Source organism: Megalopta genalis, chromosome 13 (genome assembly GCF_051020955.1).
Source record: "Megalopta genalis isolate 19385.01 chromosome 13, iyMegGena1_principal, whole genome shotgun sequence".
In the NCBI taxonomy this organism is placed as follows: domain Eukaryota; kingdom Metazoa; phylum Arthropoda; class Insecta; order Hymenoptera; family Halictidae; genus Megalopta; species Megalopta genalis.
In genome coordinates, this window is record NC_135025.1 from 6154906 (window position 1) to 6180877 (window position 25972).

The window sequence follows — 25972 nt, forward strand, 5'->3', positions numbered from 1 at the left end:
GAAGACTATGACACTATATCGTAACGAGACGCCGCGACTGGGCGTTCGGTGCAAATCTTAAATACTCCTTTAGAAAAAATAGCATGTAAAAAGGCAAGTGTCCCCGCTACGAAACCTTTTTACGCGTAAGTGCATCGTGTTTTCTTCTCTTTTCTTCTTTTTAAGGCTCGAACAGTATAGTATAAATAAAGATGATTGTCATGACGGTAATTCGATATTTACAGATGATTATACGAATGAGCACAGTTTGAACGGCAACGCGGATCTGTGGTCGTGAAGAATCGCGAGAACCGTAACGTTCGCGACAACCGCGATGCCAGAGAGGCGCGTATCGCTGAGAAAAACCTCCAACGCGTTCGATCCTGAGATAAAAGGCAGAGAGATTACGAGAAGGTAAGAACCTACGAGATCTATAAAATATTGCGAGTCTCGATATACATATATATATATAATAATAATAATAATAATAATAATAATAATATATATATATATATATATAATATATAATATATAATATAATATATATATAATATATATAATATATGATATATATATATAATATAATATATATAATATATGATATATATATATATATATATATATATATATAATATATATAATATATAACATATATATATATATTATTATTATTATTATTATATGTATTATATATGTATTATATATATATGTATGTATATATATGTATATATATCTTGTAAACGTTATCAGAATTTCCGGGAGATTGCTCCTGTTTAAACCGGTCGAATTTCTATTATAGAGTACAACAAGGCGCAGCTCGAACCGTGCGAATCGCATCCGCTGCTATTAAGTAAAGCTTGAAAATCAGTGAGGCGCCGGGAAGGGCGAGCCTTCCCACGCTCACTGTACCTTAACAGTAACAGTTCTAACGTAAGATCGCCGCAGCGTATAACTATGATTTACTAACAATGGCCAGCATTCGCGCGTACATCGAAACCTTGGGAGACCCGGGGAGATACCAATGAGATCATTCTGCAATCGTATTTGCTGATTCAACCATTATGCCATTCGTTTCCTATCCCCGTCTGTTCCTCTGGAGGTGTTTCGAACCTAGGGACAAGAAATCCGCGTGGCCGGATCAGAACTACAAAAGCAAACGTATCAGCTGACGCAAGCGAATCGAGCATCGTCGAATCTCGTGGCGAAGAGGAATCGAATATTAAACGCGTCGATTCATCGATGATAAACGCGCGTTGGTCTTTTTTTGTCTCAGACCGTTTCGATGATTTGCATTAAGTGGCGCAGCGTAATTATGCAGGAAGAGTGAAAATAATATCTGTGCTCGAGAGGCACAAATTAAAGAATCTTTTTCATCGACCTTTTTTTCAATGGGAAACGTACAATTTCGAAGACGTTAATCGTCACGGAATTACGTGGTTTTTAATAGATTCATTTTTTGAAGGAGAAAAGCATTTTAGCGGATGAGATTTTTACAAGTATTATGTCAACATCGCAAAGTTATTACTGGAAAAGAAACGTCGATAATCTCGAAGTCTCGGAACATGTAATCTTAAAAATAAGTTTCTTTTTACTACAACATTTACTCCTTCGACATAAGTTGTATTCCCCGAGGTCTTTCGTGTATTCTTCATTCATAATTATCTCTGCATCTTTGAACTATAAAAATCATAGTTCTGTACAAAACTACAGATCCAAACGTTATTTCAGATCCAATCATTATTTACAAATCTACCTCTAAATCTTACAACGAAATTTGCCGAATAAAAATCAAGGAACACGCGGCGATAAAAATGATTCAAAACGCAAGAACTTCATGAAGAAATCTCACAGATTTAGACGTCCTGATCGCAGACGAATAATCAATACAAATTTGAATGCGTAAACAGGACTTGAAATAAATCAATCAATGATCAAGTATGATAACGCAACGGTTGAATCAACAGCAACGTCTGGCAGCCGACCGACATTTCGCCATGAACGATTCCCTAATTCGTGAAATTGTCCTTCCCCCATCGTCTCGACTCCCACGAACGCGGGCCGAAGAATATTATCATCCTAAATAACCGTGTCCTGATAAGCGGGCGGCCCGCTGAGAACGAACTGTCTCTGGCTCTGTCTGACAATGTCGTTCCTGTTAGGCACCTGGGGCGTCGCTCTGACCCCGTGGTAATTGCTATAGCTGGACCTGGCGCTGGCCGGTCGATTATTGTACAAATCGTCCAGGTCCTCGCCGTTCAGGCTCTGGGTGCTGGTCTGCTGGAATGTTGGGTTGCTCTGGCCCTGCCACTGCATCGGGTTCACCTCGCTCGGCTGCCAATTGTCGGTGAGATTCCTGGTGGAGCTGCTCGCGTCCCAGTTCGGATAGGGTTGGTTCGCGTAGTTGCTGGTGTTCGAGTAGTTGTTGGACGAGTCCTGGTTCCAAATGGCGGGCGAGGACACGGCCATGTTGACGGCTTCCGGCTGCCAGTTCGAGTTACGGTCCCTGTCCCAGGTCATCGAGATGCGATCGTAGTTCAGCGTGCCCTGGGACAGCGAGTTCACGTTCTGGTTGGTCAGGTTGCTGGGCGTCGTGTTCGCGTACAGGCTCTCCTGGTGGTCCATGATGCGGTTCACGGGGTTCTTTCTGCGCGACTGCCGCACCGAGCTCCTCCGGCTGGACCGTCTGGTCCCGTCCCGTGAGATCACCGATCGCCGCTTCACCCTTCGAGGTGTCATCGGCTTCGGGGACACGCTGTCGTCGTGCACCGGCGGCTCCGGCTGCGAGTACTCGATGCTGTACAACGGCCTCGGCTGCTTCTTCTTCCGTTTAGCTTGTACTGTCGCGGAAACAAAGAGCGAAGAGTCTGGTCACATGGGGAACCAATTGCTTAGGAGTCGAAGAAACACAGCAACGGTCGCGTATGCTATATAGTCTGTCCAGGGAGACGAGCCAGTGCGTGTATCAAGCTTTACAATCAGGCCTTGCAAGCAAAGGTCCTCGCAGGAGGACCAAAGTTCGCCCTTAGCTCGGCACTCGACAGCCAATTTTGCTTCAGCCGCAGGCATCGAGCTTTACTGACTCGTCTGGTTGACCGGACTACACAAGGTGTGCCGAAAATGTCTCGCAATCCTGAAATGGGAGGTTCCTGAGGTGATTTGAAGCAACTTTTTCCTTAGCGAGAATGCAATCCGCGGCTTCGTTTACGAGTTATTAACGAAAAGCAGTGACCAATGAGAGGCGAGCTCGGCTGGCGCGAGGCGGGCGGGCGGCGCTCATTGGCTCGGCCGTCCCGCGCCAGCTGATCTCGCATCTCATTGGTCACTGTTTTTCGTTAATAACTCGTAAACGAAGCCGCGGATTGCATTTTCGCTAAGGAAAAAGTTGTTTCAATTGGCATCAGGAATCGCCTACTTTCGGATTGCGAGACATTTTTGGGAAACCCTGTACAAGGTGTCCCTGATCGGGGTGTCTCCTCGGTCACCCAAGGTGATCGAAACCTTCCACGCAAGGGATGTCAGTTCTGCGGCTATTGCGATTTTCTCGAAAATTAGAAAAATCCCAAACAGAAGAAGTTATTCTATATTTTCGTCATGTCTTTTTACGAGGGATCACCTGGTGCCCGTCTGTACATATCTTTCAGGGACACCCTGTAGACGCAGATGATAGGATTTAACACAAGATTTAGAAGTTAATCGACACAAATGCGTTAAAATGGCTTGCTTCGAGTGACCTTCAAGGTCGCGATAACTTGTTTCGACTGCCAAAGGATGTAGTTAACTAAACAGCGAAAGTTCGTGCACCGTGTAGACGAATTTATTTGATTTGGAGAACGTTTTCAACGACGGTCAAGATTAATATAGTTCATACAGTTATTGCAATACCAGCGGTAGATTTAGGTTTATTCGAAGTGCAACGAAATAGCAACAGAAAATTGCGCGTTGTAAAAAGATTGCTTCGATCTTGAGATCGTGAAGTAGAGAGAACGATTGTTTACCACGAAGTTTTGAAAACGATAAATCAGCTAAATCAAAATGGAGATTTCGCTGTTCAAGATCTAGTATAATTTTAATTGCCATTATACATTTTAACCCTTTGCACTCGACGCTATTTTAACTGTAAATATAAAATCATTTTTCTCACTTACAGCATTTTTATTTTATACGATAAAGTGCATTTTATGCATATGAAATTGACTCTTGGGACTCGCGCAACAGTTACGCTCTTAACGATCTTGTAAATCTGAACTTTGTTAATATAAAAATTATCTGAAAACGTGATGTAACAAATTATAGTGGTGCCTCCGAGTCACCACTCGAGTGCAAAGGGTTAAAGCGCGTAAAGAATTCCGGATTATTTTTTCCAACGAGGCTCGAAAATTGTCTTCGCACGAAATGAAAACAACGAGCGAAACGTGTAAGGTATCGGAAAGGGTGCAGCTGGACAACAGGAGAGAAAATATCGGACTTCCAGATGCGGGAAAAAGATCGAACGGAAATAAATTGGGACAGTTTAGTTTCCTAGGATATACATATACATATCAATTTCTACGTTTTCCCCAAGCGATGCACTACGAGTCTACGAGTCATTAATTCGACCAAATCGGTTCCAAAAAAAAAAAAGAAAAAATGAAATTCCCATCGCGACGAAATAGAATTTCTCGGAGGTTCCGCAGCCCCACGACCACTATAATTCCCCAAGGCCCCCGTATAGCGAACGATAACCAGAAAAAAAAGGTAGTGGACACAAAGTGAACGAATGAAATAAAAAATAAAAAAAAAACAGTTCCCCGAATACCGGAAGAGGAGATTGTTAGAGTGGGAAAGAAAGAGATAGAGTGGGGGTTAATAAATAAAAAAAAGCAAGCGAAGTAGTAGCATTGCACGTTTATTGTCGCCAATGAACCGCACCAAGGTAAATCAAATGATACAGTAAATAAATATAAAACTAAGAGCTACGCCTTTTAAACGAGATACACATACACACGAGACTACTTGTGTACAAGCTTCAAACGGGAAGAGAAATTGCACTACCGTACGTTCGACCACCTGGACCGGAAGTAGCGCGTTAAAAACAAACGGCTGGCCGGGGAACGTGTTCTTTGTTCGGACTAAACACCGGTAGAAACCTCGATAGTTGCAACGCGTATCGGCGACGGTCGCTCTCGGCAGCGGGGTTGCGTTATAAATAAAATTACAAAATCAACGGCGGAAGGAGTATTGGTACTGTGACAAGAAGTGGAAGGCCTTATATGCGACTGATCGGTTACCCAGCATGCATCATCATCATCATCATCATCTCCTGCCCCAATTACGTGCGACCGTCGAGGTTCTACCAGGAAGTTTCAACTGTGTTGCTTTCGTATAAATAAAGTCGCGCGAGAAATGCGTACGCGCACATCGGCCAAAAATACGTACACGTGTGTACAATTTGTATATGTATATATATATATTACCGAGCGACAGTAGAACAAAAGAAAAATAGACAGCAAATCCGTTAAAATATGCCCCCCAGGGGGAAACACTGCAAGAAAGTCAAGTAAAACAATTTGTGCTCGTTTTTCTATCCTGCGCTAGTCGTTTGCAACGTGTACGATGTATCTAATTCATAAGTAACGATGCATCGATAAAACCTACTTACAAAATAAAGAAACAAACTCGATCGGCGAACAGGTTGTTTTATGAACCTTGCGAGGCCAACGATATGATATCGGTCGTGTGCGACGAAGAATAGACTGCGTAACACGCTCAAGTACGAAATATGCATATGTATATACATATATATACACGTATATACATATATGTATATATCCTATTTTTCTGTCGTTACAACTTCTTCCTGTCAACGGATCGGGCAATGCTAGTCCTCTCTCGTGTTCGGTCTATTATTAGATCGCGTTAAATATTCATTTATCAATCGTTGCGGCGCGCGCGATCCAACGGCATTTTGCAGCTTAATTGCCGTGCCAGCGGATCGCACACGGAACGAGGACATGTGCGCGGACTTCGCGTGTCCGGAGGTTCGAGCAACGTTCGGCAAGTGAAATATTTGTTCGTTCCGTGACTTTTTGTGTCCCCGCCGCGCGCACGCGACCGATAATTTAATAATTCGTCGCCTCCGTGAAAAAAAAACAACGGCGATTCGTAGAACATCCTGCGCGAACGCCAGTTTGTGCAGTCTATTTGAAGAAAACAAAACACGAACACCCACCACCTCGTTTCGGAGGAAACGAGGAGCTTCAATGTACAATTTTTCGCCACCTCGGGATCCGCCGTTAGGCGATCGATGATCTACGTGGAATGTCGTGAATCAGCTTTCCGAGAAAGTATATTGTTATATACATACGTGTGTATATAAATGAGACGGTGGAACGTAAAACTAGAAAATTCATATCGTTGTCGTCTTATTTAAATATCTCCAATTGCACGCGTTATTTTTGCTCGATATATTAAGTCTATGTTTACGTCTAACCGATATACCTTAACACTATGCCGTCCGATAGCACCACGCTGGTGCCATGCAAAAACTATCTGTTGTATGCCGGTGGTAGCACTTTGGTGCCATTTTCAAAAACTGAAATAACATTCGAACTATATTTCTTGGGTGTTAAGAGGCAGCAAACTAACTAATAGCATTGTGCTTATTTAACTAAGAATTAAGTACGAAAATTTTTGGATGACATATCTTCATTTTATCTTCATTTATATTACCGCCATCTTCGAAATATTTTTTAAAATCTAAAATTTCCAAACTATTATGCCGGCGTCAAACAAAAGAATCATATCTAAGATCTGCGGACGGCATAGTGTTAATTGTGTGTTTTGCTCGACAAAGAAAAACCTAAAATAAACGTTCTACCGAGAACTGAAAGAATCGTGTAATGGGGGGGGGAGGAAACTAGCATGCACTACTCATTGACAGACACATTCGTCAAATCAAGAGAATATCCGGCAGCAGTGAACGAAACGAAACGAAACGAAACGAAACTAGCTCATCGTCACGATACAACAAGCTCGTCAAATGCAGCCTTAGAAGTTCCATCGAATGTCACTTTCTCAAGCCATTCACAAAAAAAAATAATATGTATAGCTTCGAACGAGCCCTACGGCAGTCGCGGTCGTTTACAATAAAATTTTTATTTCAGGCTTGTTACTTTCTACAAAGCAACGCATCGTCGTCTGGTATATTTTAAACAAAAAAAAAAAAGAAAAAAAAACAAAAAACAAACAAAAAGAGAGAGAAAGACGAAATTTGTCACTAAGTACAAGTTTAAAAAACTTACAATTGATAAAAAGTCTCGATTATGATCATGAATTCATATTTCTATACGTATCACAGCGCGCGTGTATCCGTATAAATACATGTTGCTTCACGGAACATGATTATACGTATGCTTCACGATTAATAACCACCCACAAATGTCTAATTGTAAATAAATCTCTGAGAAAATGTATTAAGGGGTTTAGATACACGCAAGTAAGGCACAAAATTGTCGACATTAGTTCACAGTATTACGCTTGTGCTTCTCTGTAAGCATAACAATGTTTTCTCATGCGATTCCCTTTTTAAAGAGAATTTCTATACGACCATTACTTTATCATAATTATCCACTTTAAAATAATAATTTACGTACTTCATTCAGTCAAAGCTTGAAATAGATATTTTTTGGTATCACAGACGTTGTTTCGAAAAATCTGTCCTACCGTATATATGAATCTTCACTATTTCTTAATATTTCCTTAATGAAAAAAATCTTCGAAAAATAAAACTGTGCATCTTTAAATAATGGCAACGATTGCCTAATAATATACAATTTCGAATAAAAAATAGAGATGAAGACAATTCATGAATGCAACCCTATTTGTGCCATACCGAAGTGTATGCATCCCCTAACATGAGCACGGTAAATGAACGGAGCTATTGAACACAGGATCCGATTAGACAATCAGTCGGAATACTTAAAAAGAAAGAGAGAGAAAGAGAGAGAGAGAAACAAACGTGGCGAACACGTGTTAGCGTGATGTTACAGAGAATTATGGAGAATCCCATTTACACTAGAACGTGGATCGTAGATGGGGAAGGCACCCTAAATTAGCTACTCTAATCGTTCTATCTATTTGGCAAGTATAGGAATTACGTGTTGCGCTCTGACAATTTTGACTCAACGTCGAAGTGCTTCACAGAACATCAGTCGTACGCAATTTAAAACCCGCGAAAAAAATCCGACGTGAGACCCTAGAGAAGAGAAGATAAAAAAAAAGAACCGAGGGCTGTGACCGTTTCAAAAATTACTGGCGTATAAGGACAACGGTCTGCTATCTCTATGGTTGTGGGGTCTACTACTCGGATGTTCCTGGTCGTTTGCGTTTGGTTGGTTCTCGATCGCCAATCTAGGATCCGAGTAATAAGATCGGAGGGGTTGCTCGCGAATATGATCCGTAAAGACTCTAGGCTTACCGGAGGCTTTAGGTTGCTTCGACGAGATCGGACGAGATTTAGCACGCGGAGACGCGACAGGACTGTACCGCGACGAATGAGGATAATACATCTTGTTCTTTTGATATCTCAATCTAGCCGCGCTGTCCAATGAGTCGTACTCGTCGTACGGCGACACAGGTCTCTGCAAATGATCTAAGGGATTCGAATAATCGTTCGAGTAGTCAACGTACTTTAGGTCGCGATTGGACACGCTGCTTCTGGTGGTTCGTATCGTGTCGTTACGGAAGCTATTTTTACTTCGCACCGAGTTGTTCAAGAATTTCTCGTTTTGCTTTGGGAAGCTGGTATCGTGACCGATCGATTGGTGAGAGCTAACCGTGCCTTCCGAGTAATTTTGAGTGGAATTTTTGTGAAGGTGGGCAGGTGATGGAAGAGCCGAGTAGCTAACGTACATAGGATGTAACGGTGTGTGGCCTGCCAACCCGAAGTCATCACCTCCCACAAAGTCAACTGAAAATATGACGCAGAACCCATTGCATTAGATCATAATTTGCTGTATCTATTTGTTGTTTAGACGATTCTTCTCGCGAGAGTTTTATTTATCGAGACATCTAATGATCTTTTGGAACGTTCGAATGTTGCGAAAAATAAAAAAAAGAAAAGAAAATAATAAAACAATATTCGATAAATGATCCATGCTAGTCGAGATCTCATAGAGCTAAGTGAACAGACACAAAGTTTACGCTATTACGAAGATGCAGAATATGTTATCTCTCGCAATGCAGTGACATTCTCGTCGACAATCTCGAGAAATAATAATTTTACTCGTGCTGAGATGGGCAAATACCAAAAATAAAAAAAATAAAATGCGTGCAAACAATGAATCAGGCAAAGCACTTACCAAAATGGGGGATCAAATCCACCAATGAAATCAACTGTAACCGACAACCCTCTTTTCAAGCAATAATAAATCCCAATATGTTATTTAGAAATAAAAATGTTCAGTCGTGAAGTGTTTCACTGCATAAAAGTGATACAACGATATTTCATAATCCCCGTGATTCGCTTTTCTATGCAGCTCTTGTTCACCGTTACCATTGCTAATTATACCTGAACTTACCACCAGACAAAATCCCGAAAGAGAACACTGAATGATTTTACGCAACAGAACTGCATTTTATAGTGATCTGATGGTAGGATTGATCGAAATGAACGGTTTTAAGTTTGATACTTACAGCTGTCATCTTCTTCCAGGAAAACTTTACTTAGGCAAATACCGCCCACGACTGCAATAAACTGAAATACACGAAACATTATGTTCAATGAAAATGACAATGAATTTCATGAGAAATTATTTACAAAAGTAATACGTACACCTAAGATACATTGTGTTGACGCGTGTAAAATTTCAACTACTTCATAATCTAATACACAGTCTGTTACATTGCTAGGCCTTGCAGGTCTAAATAATTCAGGTTCTGTGACATCGTAAATGGCTTTGCAACCTGGACCATTGACATGCCACCATGAAAAGCTTCCTGTTCCAAGGTTCAAAATATCGCTATTCTAAAAAGTATTTCAAAATTATTACAAGAACTATATCTCTAACTATAATTGTTGCCATAATAATATATATATCTATAATAACTATAATTGTGGTCATAAAGATACACAATACTATGACTCACTTTGTCCAGTATGCCCACGTCAAGGTAAAAGCATATCATAAATATATTCCATCCCAACCATACGGTATTCCATACACAATACTGAAATAATCAAGGATTTTTTAAATAATAACGTACATGCAATAATATGTATTAGTTTACGTTGTTAAACCAACAAATATAAGAATTATTACTTACAGATATGATATATTTAGGTCTGCATTGAAAGGCCCCAAAAAATCCCAAGATCACAAATATAATATTGAAAAAGTTAATCAGTATCGGGGCCCACATAAAGCCTAGAAAGTCGAAAACCTGGCGCTCCACAGTAGTAATCTGCGAAAGGAAGGCAATAATATAGACGTAATTCTATTCGTATGTAATAAGACAGATGAAGCCAACGTAAACAGGCCAACATCAAAATGAAGCAACTCCATCAATTTCAGCGAACACTTTGTGCAACGCATTCATAATCTGTTCCAATTGTCTTATGCTCCAAATACTGAATTAATTGCTCAGAGTCATAGTGAGTTCATAGATCAGCTCCGTAGAATGCAATTCATTGCTTTTCAGAAAAAAAAGCATTCTACGCGAGCATGCGAGCATTACATAAGAGATTTTGATTACTAAAAAATTACTATTCCTTATGACTTATTAAACTGGATTAAGCCTGGTCAATGAAAAATGGTCAACTTTCATATCGAGCCAAGGAAAGTAATAGAAAGTAGGAAAAGCGGTGTTTATAAATGGTTCAGCGAGTTTCTACAGAGATCCCCCGGTATAAAGATAACACAGCGACCTCCGGATCGATAAAACGATACGATAATCGAGCAAGTGTACGGCGTGCGATCGAGTCGTAGCGCATTATCGATAAAACTGTTCGTAAACTGATTCACCGTTTCCACGTAACGATGGTAGCACGGTGTTCCGCAGCAATACAATATACTCGTTCCCAGAAAACGAAAGTGTGAAGCGGACCCGAAAATTCGATTTAAGTGAACGAGGTGTAAACACGACTCGATCCGTAAACGAAAGAAAAAGTGCACGCTTGCGGAGTGCATCGCGATCGCGAATGATAACGTTGATATAGAGAGATACACAAAGGGACGAAAAAGTATCGTGTTCGCTGGTTCGGGGAAACTCACGAGTTGTAAGACACATATTGTCAGCAGGAAGTGCCTTCGATTACAAATTCCCATGTCATTTGGCCAGGTGGATATTTAGCGAGCGAGGCCTCTTTGGTCAGTCGGAGACGAGCGTTTCGTTGCGCGTACGCTGCATCACACTTGCACGTTCCAATGCGCCGCCATATTTCTTCAACACTTGTTCCCCGTACCTTTCTCGTGGGTGACTGGCGCAAGTGACATGCACACGGTTCGTCCGCGGTACTATTTTGTACCCGAGACCGAGACTAGCTTTATGACGGGGTAGGTAGAGAACGGCACGACCAGGCTTGTCGTCTACAAACCTATACCTTGTTCGAGCTAATCCCTACCATTTAAATGGTAGATAAGAAGGGGAAAACGTTCGCACTCCGCCGATAACACAATCGTGCAACGCACAACAACGCTGTACACCGAGATTCTCTTAACCCCTTCGGGTTCATTGAAACGCATGGAACACCATCCAAAGGTTACGACACAATTACAAATATAACACCATGAATCAGTGCCGCTGACAAGCTGTTATCTTTTAATTCAAATTTCTTTTTAAACAACACAGTGTGCTAAACACTTGAACCCATTTAGATTTATCGTCCCGCATATGGTGCGCCTCGTTTAAAAAAATTTACTCGAGTATCCACTTAAAATTCGTGTTATCGATTAATCAGCTCGTCAAGTAGAAAGTATAAATAATACCCCGGTAACTCTTATATCATTTTTTTCACATTATTTTCGACCCTCTTTGATTGTACTTAAAAATAGATATTCGTGCAATTTTTATGAATTACCTGAACCGACGTTGTCATCAAAGAAATGAAATATTGTTAGGTGATACCTAATCTTGTAACACATCATTTTGCATCAGAAACGCTACAATTCATCGTTCTAAAATTATAATGCTCCTGTATAATAGTGTATATATGCATGCAGTTTCAACGTTTGAAAAAAAGAGCATCGATCGATGCAATTTCTGCGTGAGAATTTCCACAAAATGAAAACGTCATGGTACGAAATTTTGCTGATGTGAATAATCGCGTTGTTCAATTTGTAAATAGGTCGAGCGTACAATCTTACCCGTTTTTGGGTCGCATTTCAATACCACCGAAAGATGCGGCAATCTATGAAGCAGAGACCATATCTCGATCGTGAAGGAAACCTAAATTGGACGTTTTTGAAGTTCCGATTTTAACATTTTCGAGAACGCTATTTTTACCTTGTATGGTGTGTTTCTACCTCGGGAGCCACATCTTCGAAGACGGTAAAGAAAATTGAAGTTCTTCCCTTTTTCGTCGTGAAAAAAAATTTAATTTTGTTTAATATGAAGAACAGGTGAAAGAGATAGGTATTCTTGACTTAAATAAAGAACGTATGGTCACCGTGCCTATAAAGATTAGTTTCATAAAGGTAGTTCTCTATGCTGGTAAATAAATAATAATACCAAACTCAGACTACACGGTCCAAGACTTTGCAAATAACGTATACAGTAAATTCTTCATAATTTTCCTTCAGCTTGTAAATAAAAATGGACAATTTCGGAATAGGAGATACGATTTTTTACTCAGACTATACGGTCCAAGACTTGCAAATAACGTATACAGTAAATTCTTCCTCATTTTCCTTCAGCTTGTAAACAAAAATGGACAATTTCGGAATAGGAGATACGACTTTTTACTGGTTCTTATAATTGTTGACAATCGTTAATTATAAAAATGAGCCGCTAGGCTCGGATAATCGTATCTCCTGTTCCCAAATTGTCCTTTCTTGTTTACAAGCTGAAGAAGTATTGGGAAGAATTTACTGTACCTTGCAAAGATACATGTTTCAGCCACGGTTTTTGGGCAAATCGCCCGCTGTGCGATTAACTCTGCACAGCTCGCAGTTCGAATAACGCACTAGTCAGAATATTTTGTCGATAGAGAGGCGGTTGTCTCGTCCATCGTTGATCAAGAATGCGAAAAGGTGCGATTGCCGCAGAGACAAAGAATATTTGGTTCGCGGTGACGTCAGGAACGCTTCAAGAATTGGGGGAACGAAATTCCCGCGCTTCCGGTCCACGGATTGGAGTTCGTGCACCGAGTTGATCTCGCGCGAATCCAGAACCGTTCGGGCCCGTAAACCTAAAAACAAACGTTTCACCCTTTTCAAAAAAGGTCTCTCGAAACGTTCGCCGTCAGCCCGTCGTTTCCTTATTCACGTGTTCGCAATTTCGTTGTAGGTACGGCTCGGTTAAGGTGCGCTGAGGGCACGTTTCGCGTGCACAACATATACGGCGATGGGAATTGCATGTTCCGAGCGATCAGTTACATTCTATGGCGAAATGAGGACGAACACCGACACCTCCGTACAATGGTGCGCTTTATTTTTCCTGGTACAACTAGTAAGTCCTATTCTTGCGCTTCGGCTTCGGGGCGCAACTTGCTCAGCCACCGAGATGTGGGAACAGAAATTGCTTTGCACCGATGGCTGAGAGAATTCTCCGCTGAGACGAGATTCGCTCCGGAATTGGATGCGCATTCGAATGGCGGGGGACACAAGTGTTCGTTTAGGGAGGAAGAAAAGCTTGCAGGAATAGGACCTAGGCGCTGCACTTCGATTTACTCGGCGACCGTTTCGCATACGTCGGCGCGTTTCTCTCGGCAACAGTCTTTAATTGTTACAATAATTTATGAATCGCTACGTATCCTAATTATGAAGCATTTGGTAAACGTCGTAAAGAGGAGTTATACTGATTTCTCGAATAACGCGAATCGCGGCTTGAAAATTAATGCGCGCTGTTCCCCGATTGGCTTGCAGGGAACCTGAATAGCTCATCCCATTGAAGAAGCATAGTTTAAATCGTCAGTATCAAGTATCGTATTCGAACGATTTTGAAAATCTCTCTCGAGATTTTCAAAATCCCAAGAATTTCAAATGATCATCTAATTTGCACGAGGCAGAGTTTAGAAGCTTTGTCGGATATATTAAAAATAAATTTTGTCTGCTAACACTTCAATGTTTCGATCGTGACCATTCTTACAAGTAGAACTTAACACGGAAAGATCCTAATTTGATACGAACATATAATATACGCGAATAATCAAGCAATCGTTAGAAACGAAGATTGAATGCTATTAAGAAATTGACTCATCTTCAGTCGATGCTTCGGTAACTGCTAAACCATTAAAATCACTTGCAACGATTATGCAAGTTCCAAGTTTATTTAACGTTCCAAACGTTCGACCAATAAGCTACTTCTTCGAGAGAAAAAGAAAACAGATTGCAATGACTGGACTAGATCTTCATGCAGATTCTCGTTTTCGTTGCTCGATTACCGACCGCCTGAAGAAGAGCCGAGTTTCTTACGTCGACTAAGAAGTTTCTTATCGCGAATAATAATTCGAATGATCTTCGTATCGGTGCGCGCACCTCCCCATTTTAGAAACCCCGAGCGCGTAAAGAGCCGCGGTCTAGTTAACGACTTCGCGATCGCAATCTTCGTTTCGTTCGCGTCGAAACGGCGGCCGTTTAATGAATCACGTTTATAATTGACATTTGTTTGCCGTCGTCCAACAGGTCGTCCAACACATCAAGGACAACTGGTACGAGTACGGGCCATTCGTGATGGCCGAATGGAACATATCGGACCGTCAGGCGTACTGCGACTACATGAGCATAGTAGGCACGTTTGCCAGCGAGTTGGAGTGCACGGTGGCCACGAAAATGAATTACATGAACCTGTCGATATACCGGGAAATCAGAGACATATATCAACTGAAGCGTGTGTTCCACAACCATGTGAGCTCTTATTATCGAACCGCGAGGCTCCTGTTCACCGGAAACTCGGACAGCGGCCATTACGACGTTCTGATACCCGACTGAACCGCCGCGTATCATCGATCCCGAACGGAGTCATTACATGAAATTTCTGTGCGACCGTCTCTCCTCTTCTCGTCCTTGTTCATTCTTGAATAAATCGTGCCTTCTCTACGCACCCGCGTGTTCTTCCTGCGCTAATTAGATTTTTAAATTATCTTGCATCAACAGTGCTGTATCGTCAGTTTTTGTACATTGTTCTCTCGATTCACCGTGCGAGTTTCTTCGAGAGCCTGGAATCGGCAGCGTGACTTCCGCCTTCTTCGTGCACCCTCGATTCGTTCGATCGTGTTCCACGTGGCACAGAAAAACGCACGAAACCTCGCGCTAGTCGGCCCCTTGCGAGTGAACCCATTCCGTGAACGTCGCTATGCAGCGATACGCCGCGCAGCTGAAACGAACGATTACAAAACGTATATTTCGCGATACGGTGCGCTTCGTTCGATTCACGCTACTCCACAAAGCTAGTATACCTCATCCGATACAAGAGCGTGGACGTCCAGTCGGCGTTCAAAGTGTTCCGATCGGTCCGCACCGCTTGCACGATGCCCGCGGCCACCTCTTTCTCGCTTTCTTCCGGCGTGCTTGGACCATCCAATGAGAATACAAGTAAATAAAATTGCGCAACAAGGGAGAAGGAGATACGGTGGTAAATGTTACGAATGTTCGAATCGTCTCCGGCATTTGTTAATTCATAGTCTGACCAGCGACGTAGCGCACGCAACGAAACGCGTGCGAAACATGATATCCAGCGATCGAGGAAAACGATCGTCGGGCTTGCTCGAGAGCGAGGCGTTCGCGAAAGAATTTTCGGGGATTAGTTGCATTACCTGTATCTCGCGATTGGCGAGAACGCCAGGAACGTCAGCCGGCTGCTATGGTTGCTCAATTCTTGGCACAAGCTCTCCATGAGACCTGCAGAAAATAGTTGACATCGAGACGATATATGTATTGTCGGGCAGCGGGATTTCGGTTTTAGAAATGCATCGTTGCTACACTTTTATACTGACTGGTTATCGCCGCCCTTGAACCGTGGTAAGCGTCGCGACACGATGCAACCGGTGTGACGCCGACGATGTGGCCCCGTTCGCGGTACAATATGAGCGGCAGGAACGCCAACACCGTCTACGGAAACAGAAAAATAAGAACGGAACCGTGTATACACGCGAGAGAACCAGGATTCATATTCGACCGGTTAGCTGTGCCGCCTTCTTTTCAGAGCGCGCGGCGAACGTACTCGTAGAATACGCGTCGAGTAAGCGTCGCCGTGAAAATGTCGGATCAAAAAGACGGTTTTATTTTGATAAAATCAACAATTTCATTGCTAATATTAAATAAGCTGTTTCAGCCAGAGCATTCGTGGACGCGTGACACGTTTATCTCAAATTATTCATGTTATTTATTCGCTTGCTAATAAAATATTAGCATAAATATTAATATAAAAATTATTATTATTAATACTATATATTATAATATATAATAATAATATATATATTATTATTATTATATATTAATATTATATATATATATTATTTATTATTATATATATATATATATTATTAAAATATTATTACAAATATTAATATATAATATAAAATTAATATAATATATAATAATATATAAAATAAAATTAATATAAAATATTAATATAACATCTTGAAATTTGAGAATACGTTTTCGTTCTCGCGAAAATTACAATTGTAAAATTACAATAAATAGCCAATGGCCGCTACCCTTTAATCGCAACGATTATGCTCGTCGAACACAGCAGATCGGTCAATAAATATCGCCGAACCTGTTTCTCTTTCCGCGAACTAGAATAACCGAAGATTACCCAAAAATGGCTCATCAGCGTTTTGCTGGCCGTGTCGAATATATCTTGATCCAGACTGCCCACGCAGGTCACAAGAATGTCGACTCTGCCAACCTCGTCCTTAATCTTTTCGGCTACTTTCCGTATGTCGTCTCTGTTTAGAAGATCGCATTCGTAAGCGGTTTTCCCTGTTCTCGGCCCCGACGAGGCGTCCTTTCTGTGGGACGGCTTCACTTCCTCGACGATGGGGTAGCGCGCGTTCAAGCTGCTGGCTATCCTTTTGATCGCCTCAGCATCCTGGTCCACGCAGATCACGGAGCAACCGCTTTTGGCGAACTCATCCGCGAGAGATTCGCCGAGGGACGACGCGGCACCGGCTATCTGAAACAAAGGAACGTGTTCCGTCGTATCAGACTTTTACGGGGGGGCCATAAATTAGCTTCTTTTTTCACCTCCTCCCCAATCATGTTCACGTTCTGTGCGTATTTCGTGCGACACGTTTGCTATAGTTTGTTCAATGCGTACACAAGAAATGACACAGTTCTTTTATTATATAGAAAAGTAGCGTGAAAGGAAGTACAGCAATTAATTTAGAGAGAAATTAGAGAGAAATTAATTCTCCTGGAAATGCCGAATTTCGGGTTGCTGTGAATTTCTCGGCCTCCGAATTGCCTTCGAATCGTGGCCAAAAATTGGAAATAAGAAAGTCGAGTCATCGTTTTTATTCTAGCATTAGTATGTGCTCATATTAATGTACACCGGCATGCAGATTCTAGAAAATCGAGCCGCGAGACCCGAAAAACCGCGATATCTCAATTCATAATATATTTCGATATTAATATTTATATTAATATTTTTTTATTTCAAATCATAACATTTCATTTCGTGGAAATACTATAGCCTCGTATATCGAACTATTGAGAAAGAGAGCGAGAGAGGGTACTATAGAATTAATCGCATCTTTATTACAACTTTTTGCTTAACAATCATTAGAATGAATTACGCGGTTGCACGTTTACGTTATAGGAATAGTTACGTGACGCAAATACGAGTCCTAGCGATGAAGGATAAGTAGATCGAACGTATTTTTCCTTCACTGCCTTCCGGGATATTTGCATAATAATCATTAGCACGTGGACTCGTATGATTATTTATTCAACTATGTCGTGCCACACGACTTCTTCTCCAATCGATGGAATTTTTCAAGTTCTTCCGTTGATATCGTTTCTTGCGAATCTTGACGCATTTAAAAATACGCAGATCGTAAAAATGTTGTCTCTCTGGTCCAACAATAAGATGTAACGAAACAATTCACAGACAGGTTCACACTGCCCGATTTTCCCTCGATATTTGCAAAATTGCAATTTGACCGCCGTAACTTGTCGATCTCGATCGAACCGAACTTTCGGTTCCATTTTTGCGGTTCATTAACACTTAGCCAACCAAATGGGGAGATCTCCCCGTTTTAAATTCAGTCGATTGACGACCGAATGGATGATTAATGAAAAATTAAAACTGATTGCTTAATTTGATTAAGATTTGCATGAGGTACGAATGCTGAAGAAGTAATTGATGCCATATAAGTTTGCTTAGTAATTTTTGTTCAATAGAATGGAATATTTTAATTTTATGAACATTTTTGAGGTCTCTAGCGCGGTCGTGGAAGTGTTAAAATATGTTAAAACGTTTACCAAGACCACGTCGCCAGTTAGATCTCTTGGCGGTTTAGGCAGCAACGACTTCACGAACTCGAGGATTGCCAGAAGACCGGATACAAAGCCACCGATCAGAAGTTCACCAGCGAGGATCAGCCAGACGATCGTCGAAGGACTGCCGAATCTCGAGTTCGTCACGGGAACCGCGGGAACCTCGCAGTTTTCGACGAACATTTCGCTGAAACAAGAACAGATTACTTTGATCAATCGTCCCCTTTCGCTATCCGGCAGTTAGACTGTCTTCGTCGTTACTGTATCCACAAAATAAGTTTTATTTCGATCTAAAAGAAAGAAATAATTTGTGTTTCGCTTCTCACAGAAGTCGTGCGCGATTATTTGTCTTTTCGTCGTACTGATTGTTTACCATTGCGCCAATTTGGTACCAATGGGCAAATTAAGTTTGCAAAATAAATTTAAAGATAAGTTTAAAATAAGTTCAATAAGTTGCAAAATAAGTCAAGTCGGATCAGTGGTAATACAGCTTTATGTAGAATAATTGTCACAGCTTGTTGTCAATCGATATCGAATTTATTACGTCTAAACGCAATTAAGTTTACTATCTGATGTTGCATCTGTATAAAAAAGCTACGACGTTATTCCATTAACACGAACTCTTGATCACTGCAGCAAACGTTAAATTCCTCCGAACACTTTTTCTAGTGTTTTCGAACGTAACGAACATCCGACATTTTCATATACCACTTTTTATCATTTTGATTGGTTTATCCGGTTTAATAGATAGATAAATAAATAAACTACGTATCGCTAAGCGACCTCAGAAAAACAAAGCGACACGTGGATTATCGGACGCGAAACTGCACATTAATGTTATGCAAAGGGTATTATGCACGCGAAATGAAACGATAATTTCCAAGTGTCGCGGTCGGCTGTCTAAACACGGCGAGAAAAGATGAAATTCGTTTGTTCATTCTTCTCCCATTATTTGAAATGATAACTCAATTATCGTGGCAATCCACTTCCTTGTTTGAAGATCTTCTATTAGCAAAGTCCACGGAAACGCTCGGCGCGATGCAAAAGCATCGTATACCATCGCATTTCACGAGTCATTTTATCTTACGCAACGCAATTCCCTTTTGAATTAACATCGACGAGAAAGAAACCATTTTCATACAGGGTGGACCACGTGCAACGTGATCAGCTTAATTCATTTTGTTGCTAGTGGCTCGATCGGGGAACTTTTCGAGCTAAAATAACGTGGTTTTTAGGAGAGCTTTAAGATGATTGTACCAAATTTCTTGTTAATCCTTCCCGTTCGGAGTTGTCAAGGTCACCTTCAGTTTTGCACAGATTTACCTACAATTTTGTTGTACCCATTGCTCAGGGGATGCTGAGACGAATTCGAAAGGCATAGTTTTCTCAGAATATAAACAAAAAAAACCGTGGCTATACCTATAAATAAACTTTGATAATTCCGAAAAGAAAGGGTTGACACAAAATTTTGGCACGATCATCTTAAAGGTCTCCTTAAATCGTGTTATTTCAGGTGAAAAAGTTTCCGATCGAACCACTGGCGACAGAATAAATTATGCTGATCACGTTGCCTGACCAACCCTGTATATTAATAGCGTTATTAAGGATCAAAGATTTTACCTAAACTAACATAGTGATTGCGTAGTCTATAAATGATGGAGTATTATGTCACACAGCACTTGTAACCATGGAAAGCCGTTGCGGTATTAAATTAATCGCGGTTCATTCGTTATGATCCGGCAAGAAATGTGTTAAATTATGTGGGTTATATAATAAAAGTGTCGAGCGAGAAAAGCTTGAAAGGCAGAAAAGGATGCGACGTTGATTGCTACATTCGTACGAATTTAATGATGATACATTAACCAACTGTTGAGATTATTATCTTAAAAATGTGATTAAGCTTCTTTTAGATATAATCCAGTCATTAAAGGATTTTAGATTATTCGTAGATTTCATGAAGGAAAAATGTTGAAAAATTTGTTCTCCAATAAGATCTATATATAATAATAACAATATAATGATATAAGATCTGCATTTATAACTACTTATAAATTGTTTGTTGGTTATCAGAACGAATGACTCGATTTGTGATTTGCATCGAATAATAAGTACGATAATAGTAAGTAATAATAATAAGTAATAATAGTAAGTACAATAATAATAAGTAATAATAGTAAGTACAATAATAATAAGTAATAATAGTGAGTACAGTAATAATAAGTAATAATAATAAGTACGATAATAGTAAGTACAATAATAATAAGTAATAATAGTAAGAGTACAATAATAATAAGTAATAATAGTAAGTACAATAATAATAAGTAATAATAGTAAGTACAATAATAATAAGTAATAATAGTGAGTACAGTAATAATAAGTAATAATAATAAGTACGATAATAGTAAGTACAATAATAATAAGTAATAATAGTAAGAGTACAATAATAATAAGTAATAATAGTAAGTACAATAATAATAAGTAATAATAGTAAGTACAATAATAATAAGTAATAATAGTAAGTACAATAATAATAAGCAATAATAGTAAGTACAATAGCTCGTAACGAAGGGTTGCATAAGCTTGCGTCCTCGGTGCCAATGACTCGGAAATTTAATTAACAGCGTAAAATTCGTCGAGTATATTTTAACGCGAATATATCTGGGAAAACGACTCGCGAACTTGCCACATTTCCTTAAAAAACGTCTCCAAGGTAAACGTGTACACGTCCCCTTGGCCTTGGGTATGCGCTCGCGATGTTCGATCAACGATAATTGCTAAACAAGACTATTCCGCTTTCGTAGCGGAAATAATCTATTTTTCACTTGCACTAATCGTTGCGCAAAGAGGGTCAACCAGTAGCCATTTTTTTTTCTCAGTAATGGAAAGACAATAATCTAACATTGTAAGTGGTAAATGCCGACGCTGAAAGCGTCGAGAACGCGAGCGAGGTGACAGCTCCGTAATATCCTCTTAATAAATATCGTTACGAAAATCTTGCGTTTTTGCCGGACTTGAAAGCCGACGACTCTCCGAATGAATTCGTGAAACGGCGAAAACCTGTTTCAGGTGCTAGATATTCGAGTACGCGACGAATTAACGCGAATCGGATTAATTATTATTCGACTGGAACCGCGTTAATATTTTCACTTCGAATCGTCTCGCGCAGATGAACATTCTAGCTAAATTAATCTGCATGAGTCAGATGAGTGTTTTCACTTGCAAATCTACAAACGCATTCCATTGTGCTAGACATATCATGTTGCAGCACATGGATTGATCAACTACGGCTCGATACATGGTCATTTTATGGCCTTTGTGATCGCAGCTACCGAGGAACAATGCTAAATAAAATAAAAATATAATTATATATTGTACAATATAAATATAATTATAATTATATATTACATAATATAAATATAATTGTACAATTATATATTATACAATATAAATATAACTATACAATTATATATTATACAATATAAATATAATTGTAATTATATTGTTATCTTATTTAGCAATTTATATTTTATTATATTTATATATTACACAATATAAATATGGTCATAAAATATATAATATAATTATACAATTATATTTATATTATATATTTTATAACCATATTTATATTGTGTAATATATAAATATAATAAAATATAAATTGCTAAATAAGATAACAATATAATTACAATTATATTTATATTGTTAATATATAATTAACCATATTTATATTGTGTAATATATAAATGTACAATTATATTTATATTATATAATACATAATTGTATAATTATAATTACAATTATATTTATATTATATAATTTATAATTTATACAATTACATGTTATAATTATGAAAGTATAATTTATAATTTTACGACAATCGTGGCGCCTCTTTTATTCTGTTTTGTACAGATAAAAACTGGATAAACTCTCTGAAAAGGCCAGTAATTTTTCAACGTTTTCAACGTTGCAACTTTTGAAGTTTAAACAACCTTTCATTTTTTTTCTTACACTACTAACTTACTTTTATGCAACGAGAGATAAGGTAACGACAATGCAGTTAGATGATTGCGTGTTTGTTTTTTGCGCCATGTACGGTAGTCGCTGTGTACACGTTCAGATACATCTTTTTGTGTAACCAGTCGCGAAATACCCGATTTAATGAGGTTTACCGATACGATCTGCAGACGATGTGAACCAGCCGCCATTGTAATATTTTGACAAAGGATTCCATCGTCGTCCACGCGAGGATGGTCATTGCTCCGAATGTTCCGCAAGGTCTTTCCGGGGGATCGGAGTTTTTTTAGCTAATCAAGGCGCAGTTTTTGTTCCCCGTTGACGTCACTTGTTTCGAAATCTATGTTGGCGATTCCACGATTCCGAGATGGATCATCGTAAAACAAACAAGGAAACGCTTCGAAATATATTCACCTCGCGGCATTTTTTGTCGTCGAACTGCAATTAATAATTCGAGGTAACAAATCGGTTCGACATAAATCATCTCCATGGGTCTGCAACTGTTCCAAAAATGTTAAATTGTTATTCTCTAATCTGCAATGACTCAAAATGCCAAACTCAAAAATGTATTTGTTTCTGTGTAGAGCACTTTCACTACGAATGCAATATTTGATACAATAGATCAAATATTTACGCACATTATATATTTTACATTTTAACACAACGTTAAAATAGCGACGCAACTATTAGAAATATATTCTACGCGCAGGATTACCCATTTAAATTTATACCAAAAAATGTCTCAAACGAAATTTGAATGATTTTAGGGGGACGCGTAAATTGACATAAATAAATACGCGACATCAAAAATACGACCTTCGGGCTGAGTGCAATGATTTATTCTTGTCTCTAGAAAAGATGTTGAAATTAAAATATCTTCGAAACCAATGATTTTTCGCAATAAATGTCTCGGTATTTTTATGAAGAGAATGACAAGCCGAATCGACTAGCATAATCAAAAATGTATAATGCCGTTTAAAAAATATAAATTACACCTTCGTATGTCGTTGACACGTTATTAATATCAGATTACCCCCCCCCCCCCCAAAGAAAACCATTCGAATTCCATTTGAAACATTTTTATTTGACTGGATCGATTTAAATGGATAGATAATTAATAGCGGTAGTCGCCAAGAAATGTTTAAGGAATAATAATTAATTAAAAGAACAATTAATTAATAGCACATAGAGGTAGAAACGAGTACAGTGCTCGTAACCAGTACGAACGAGAAATGTTATTCCGTAGTTTCGTAAAGTTCTTCCTGTAAATAAGGAAGTAGAAACACGATTTGCATACATTGGCGTCAGGAAATGTAACCAAACGGTTAGTCGGAACACCTAGCCGCGTAAATACATAATATACATACTACAGTCGGTCAAGAAAGTCTCCGTACGATGTACAAGAATTTATTTGCGGTTGCATAATTTGACAGAAAAAACAGTAATATACAAATAATCTTTGGCGTTATTATGCTCACGAACGTAACATTTATTAACAGTACAACAAAGAACGGTGTTGCATTTGTTTGTTAGCGAATAAACGGAAGAAAAGGTCAAACTCAACGAAAATGTGGTCAAGAAGGTCTCTGTATATGTAGCATTATTGTTTATAATTTGTTAACTAGTGGTCCGTTGGGCCGCCTTTCAATTTTATGATTTCTCGCATCCTCTTTGGCATAATAAATGGCATATATATATATATAATATATAATATAATATAACATAATATATATTATATATTATAATATATAAATATAATATAATATATATAATATATAAAATATAATATAATATAATATATATTATATATTATAATATATAAATATAATATAATATAATATAATATATATATATATATATAAAAGGCGGAAAAAATTGGTGCGCAGGACGTTGTTCCAACCAATATTCCTAATTTATTACCATCCTTTTTGCAAATTATGCAACTTCAAGTAAATTCTCGTACAGAGCGCGTAGACTTTTTTCACCGACTGTGTATTAGATACGTCGCCGCAAACCAATCAACTGCAACAATTAATATGCAACGAAATGTCAGTGTCGATATCGCCGGCAAGATGTCTTTCTGTTGCAAATTACATCGGACTACGCACGACCGTTTCCATGCAATTCCATCAATTTCATCATTAAAATCGTTATTACAATAGGCTTACCTTGAACTTGCGGGTGCCGCGGCAGCACGAGGAAAGACCAAGAGCTAAGTATGAAAACGCGGGTGGCGTCCGGTGTGTGTAATCGTTGCGCCGAGATGAATCACCTATTCCGATGCGAAGCACTGAGATTACGATTAACTATGCTCCACGATGAACAGCTTAGCTTAGTCCCTTATCCGGGCGTTCGAATCGATTCGAGACGAACTCTGCGTTCAAGGGAGCGTTTACAAAACTCGCGGAATCTTCTCGAAGACGGCTGGTTGCCGACGCCGCACCATCCCGGCTCAAAGGACGATCTGCAACTTTTCAAACAGAACCGCAGAAGCCGAACGGAGCCGCGGAAGATGATGCGACCGATTAGGGACGAGTCCGCGAAGAAGTCGCCGCGTGGTGCCGGCCGCCTGACACAGCACGCTCAAATAGCTCCAACCTGACTGGATATCGTTCCGTTCGAACATGTTGGGATAAGTCGAGAGTACGCAAGGTCGTCGCCACCGTCAGCCTCTTCCCTTCTTCTCCTCTCTTCCAGACCCGTTGCTTTGTTTGCTTTAGAATTCACCGTTTCCAGCCGATCGGTAACAAGCTCGCGGCCGACCATCTCGGATTAGGTGCATACAATGAAACGCGTAGGTGAATTCTGCTGCAACGAACGCGTACACAGATGCGTGAGGATGCAGTTCAACGGTTCTGCATTATAATCGCTGAACCAGTCCGGTTTAATCGCCATGGCCAAGGTCACAGGAGGGATGAGTCTGCGTTTCGATTACCTGTTCGCAACGGGAGATCGATGACGGCTCGAGAGAGTTGGAGTTAGAAATATCAAGCGATATCTTCGAGATCCGAGAATGCTTCGGCAAACAATATTCCTAATTTATTACCGTTCTCTTTGCAAATTATGCAACTTCAAAGTAACTTCTCGTACAGTGCGCGTAGACTGTTTTCACCGACTGTATTGGGATACGTCGCCGCAAACCAATCAACTGTAACAATTAATATGCAACGAAATGTCAGTGTCGATATCGCCGGCAAGATGTATCTTTCTGTTCCAAATTACATCGTTTCCCCGAATGAAATCTTTGGAAACTTGGTGCACGCGTTTGCCTATATTTCAAGGCATAAGCTTGGTATTACAAGGTATTGCAAGGCATAAGAATCGTCTGCGTAATTACTGAT

At 39.6% G+C, this 25972-nt stretch overlaps 3 protein-coding genes across 7 annotated transcripts; 1 reads left to right on the plus strand and 2 right to left on the minus strand.

Moving 5' to 3' along the window:
- The first annotated feature begins 223 nt into the window (after positions 1-223).
- Positions 224-15216, plus strand: LOC117224248 (uncharacterized). Of its 3 annotated transcripts, XM_076525883.1 has the most exons (3): positions 12320-12504; positions 13462-13595; positions 14799-15216. In XM_076525883.1, the coding sequence occupies exons 1-3, from the start codon at positions 12465-12467 to the stop codon at positions 15102-15104; spliced, it is 480 nt and encodes a 159-aa protein (XP_076381998.1). In that variant the 5' UTR covers positions 12320-12464; the 3' UTR covers positions 15105-15216. The 3 variants fall into 3 exon arrangements, 1 of the variants encoding a protein (XP_076381998.1); XR_013034659.1 differs by lacking the exons at positions 12320-12504; positions 14799-15216 and adding an exon at positions 224-393 and having other exon boundaries at positions 13462-14232; XR_013034658.1 differs by lacking the exons at positions 12320-12504; positions 14799-15216 and adding an exon at positions 13258-13396 and having other exon boundaries at positions 13462-14232.
- On the minus strand, positions 674-11634 carry NKAIN (sodium/potassium-transporting ATPase subunit beta-1-interacting protein). Of its 2 annotated transcripts, none has more exons than XM_033477039.2 (6): positions 11229-11634; positions 10282-10419; positions 10105-10185; positions 9791-9982; positions 9652-9712; positions 674-2816 (listed from the first exon to the last, which is right to left on the minus strand). In XM_033477039.2, exons 1-6 carry the CDS (start codon positions 11280-11282, stop codon positions 2056-2058), a joined length of 1287 nt encoding a protein of 428 aa, XP_033332930.1. In that variant the 5' UTR covers positions 11283-11634; the 3' UTR covers positions 674-2055. The 2 variants fall into 2 exon arrangements, with proteins under 2 accessions (XP_033332930.1, XP_076381992.1); XM_076525877.1 differs by lacking the exon at positions 674-2816 and adding an exon at positions 4849-8926.
- Positions 13585-25649, minus strand: LOC117224246 (short-chain dehydrogenase/reductase family 16C member 6). Of its 2 annotated transcripts, none has more exons than XM_076525878.1 (7): positions 24800-25649; positions 18603-18804; positions 16933-17292; positions 16109-16223; positions 15929-16013; positions 15572-15682; positions 13585-15489 (listed from the first exon to the last, which is right to left on the minus strand). In XM_076525878.1, the coding sequence occupies exons 2-7, from the start codon at positions 18798-18800 to the stop codon at positions 15426-15428; spliced, it is 933 nt and encodes a 310-aa protein (XP_076381993.1). In that variant the 5' UTR covers positions 18801-18804; positions 24800-25649; the 3' UTR covers positions 13585-15425. The 2 variants fall into 2 exon arrangements, with proteins under 2 accessions (XP_076381993.1, XP_033332932.2); XM_033477041.2 differs by lacking the exon at positions 24800-25649 and adding an exon at positions 22787-23630.
- Positions 25650-25972: the final 323 nt, after the last annotated feature.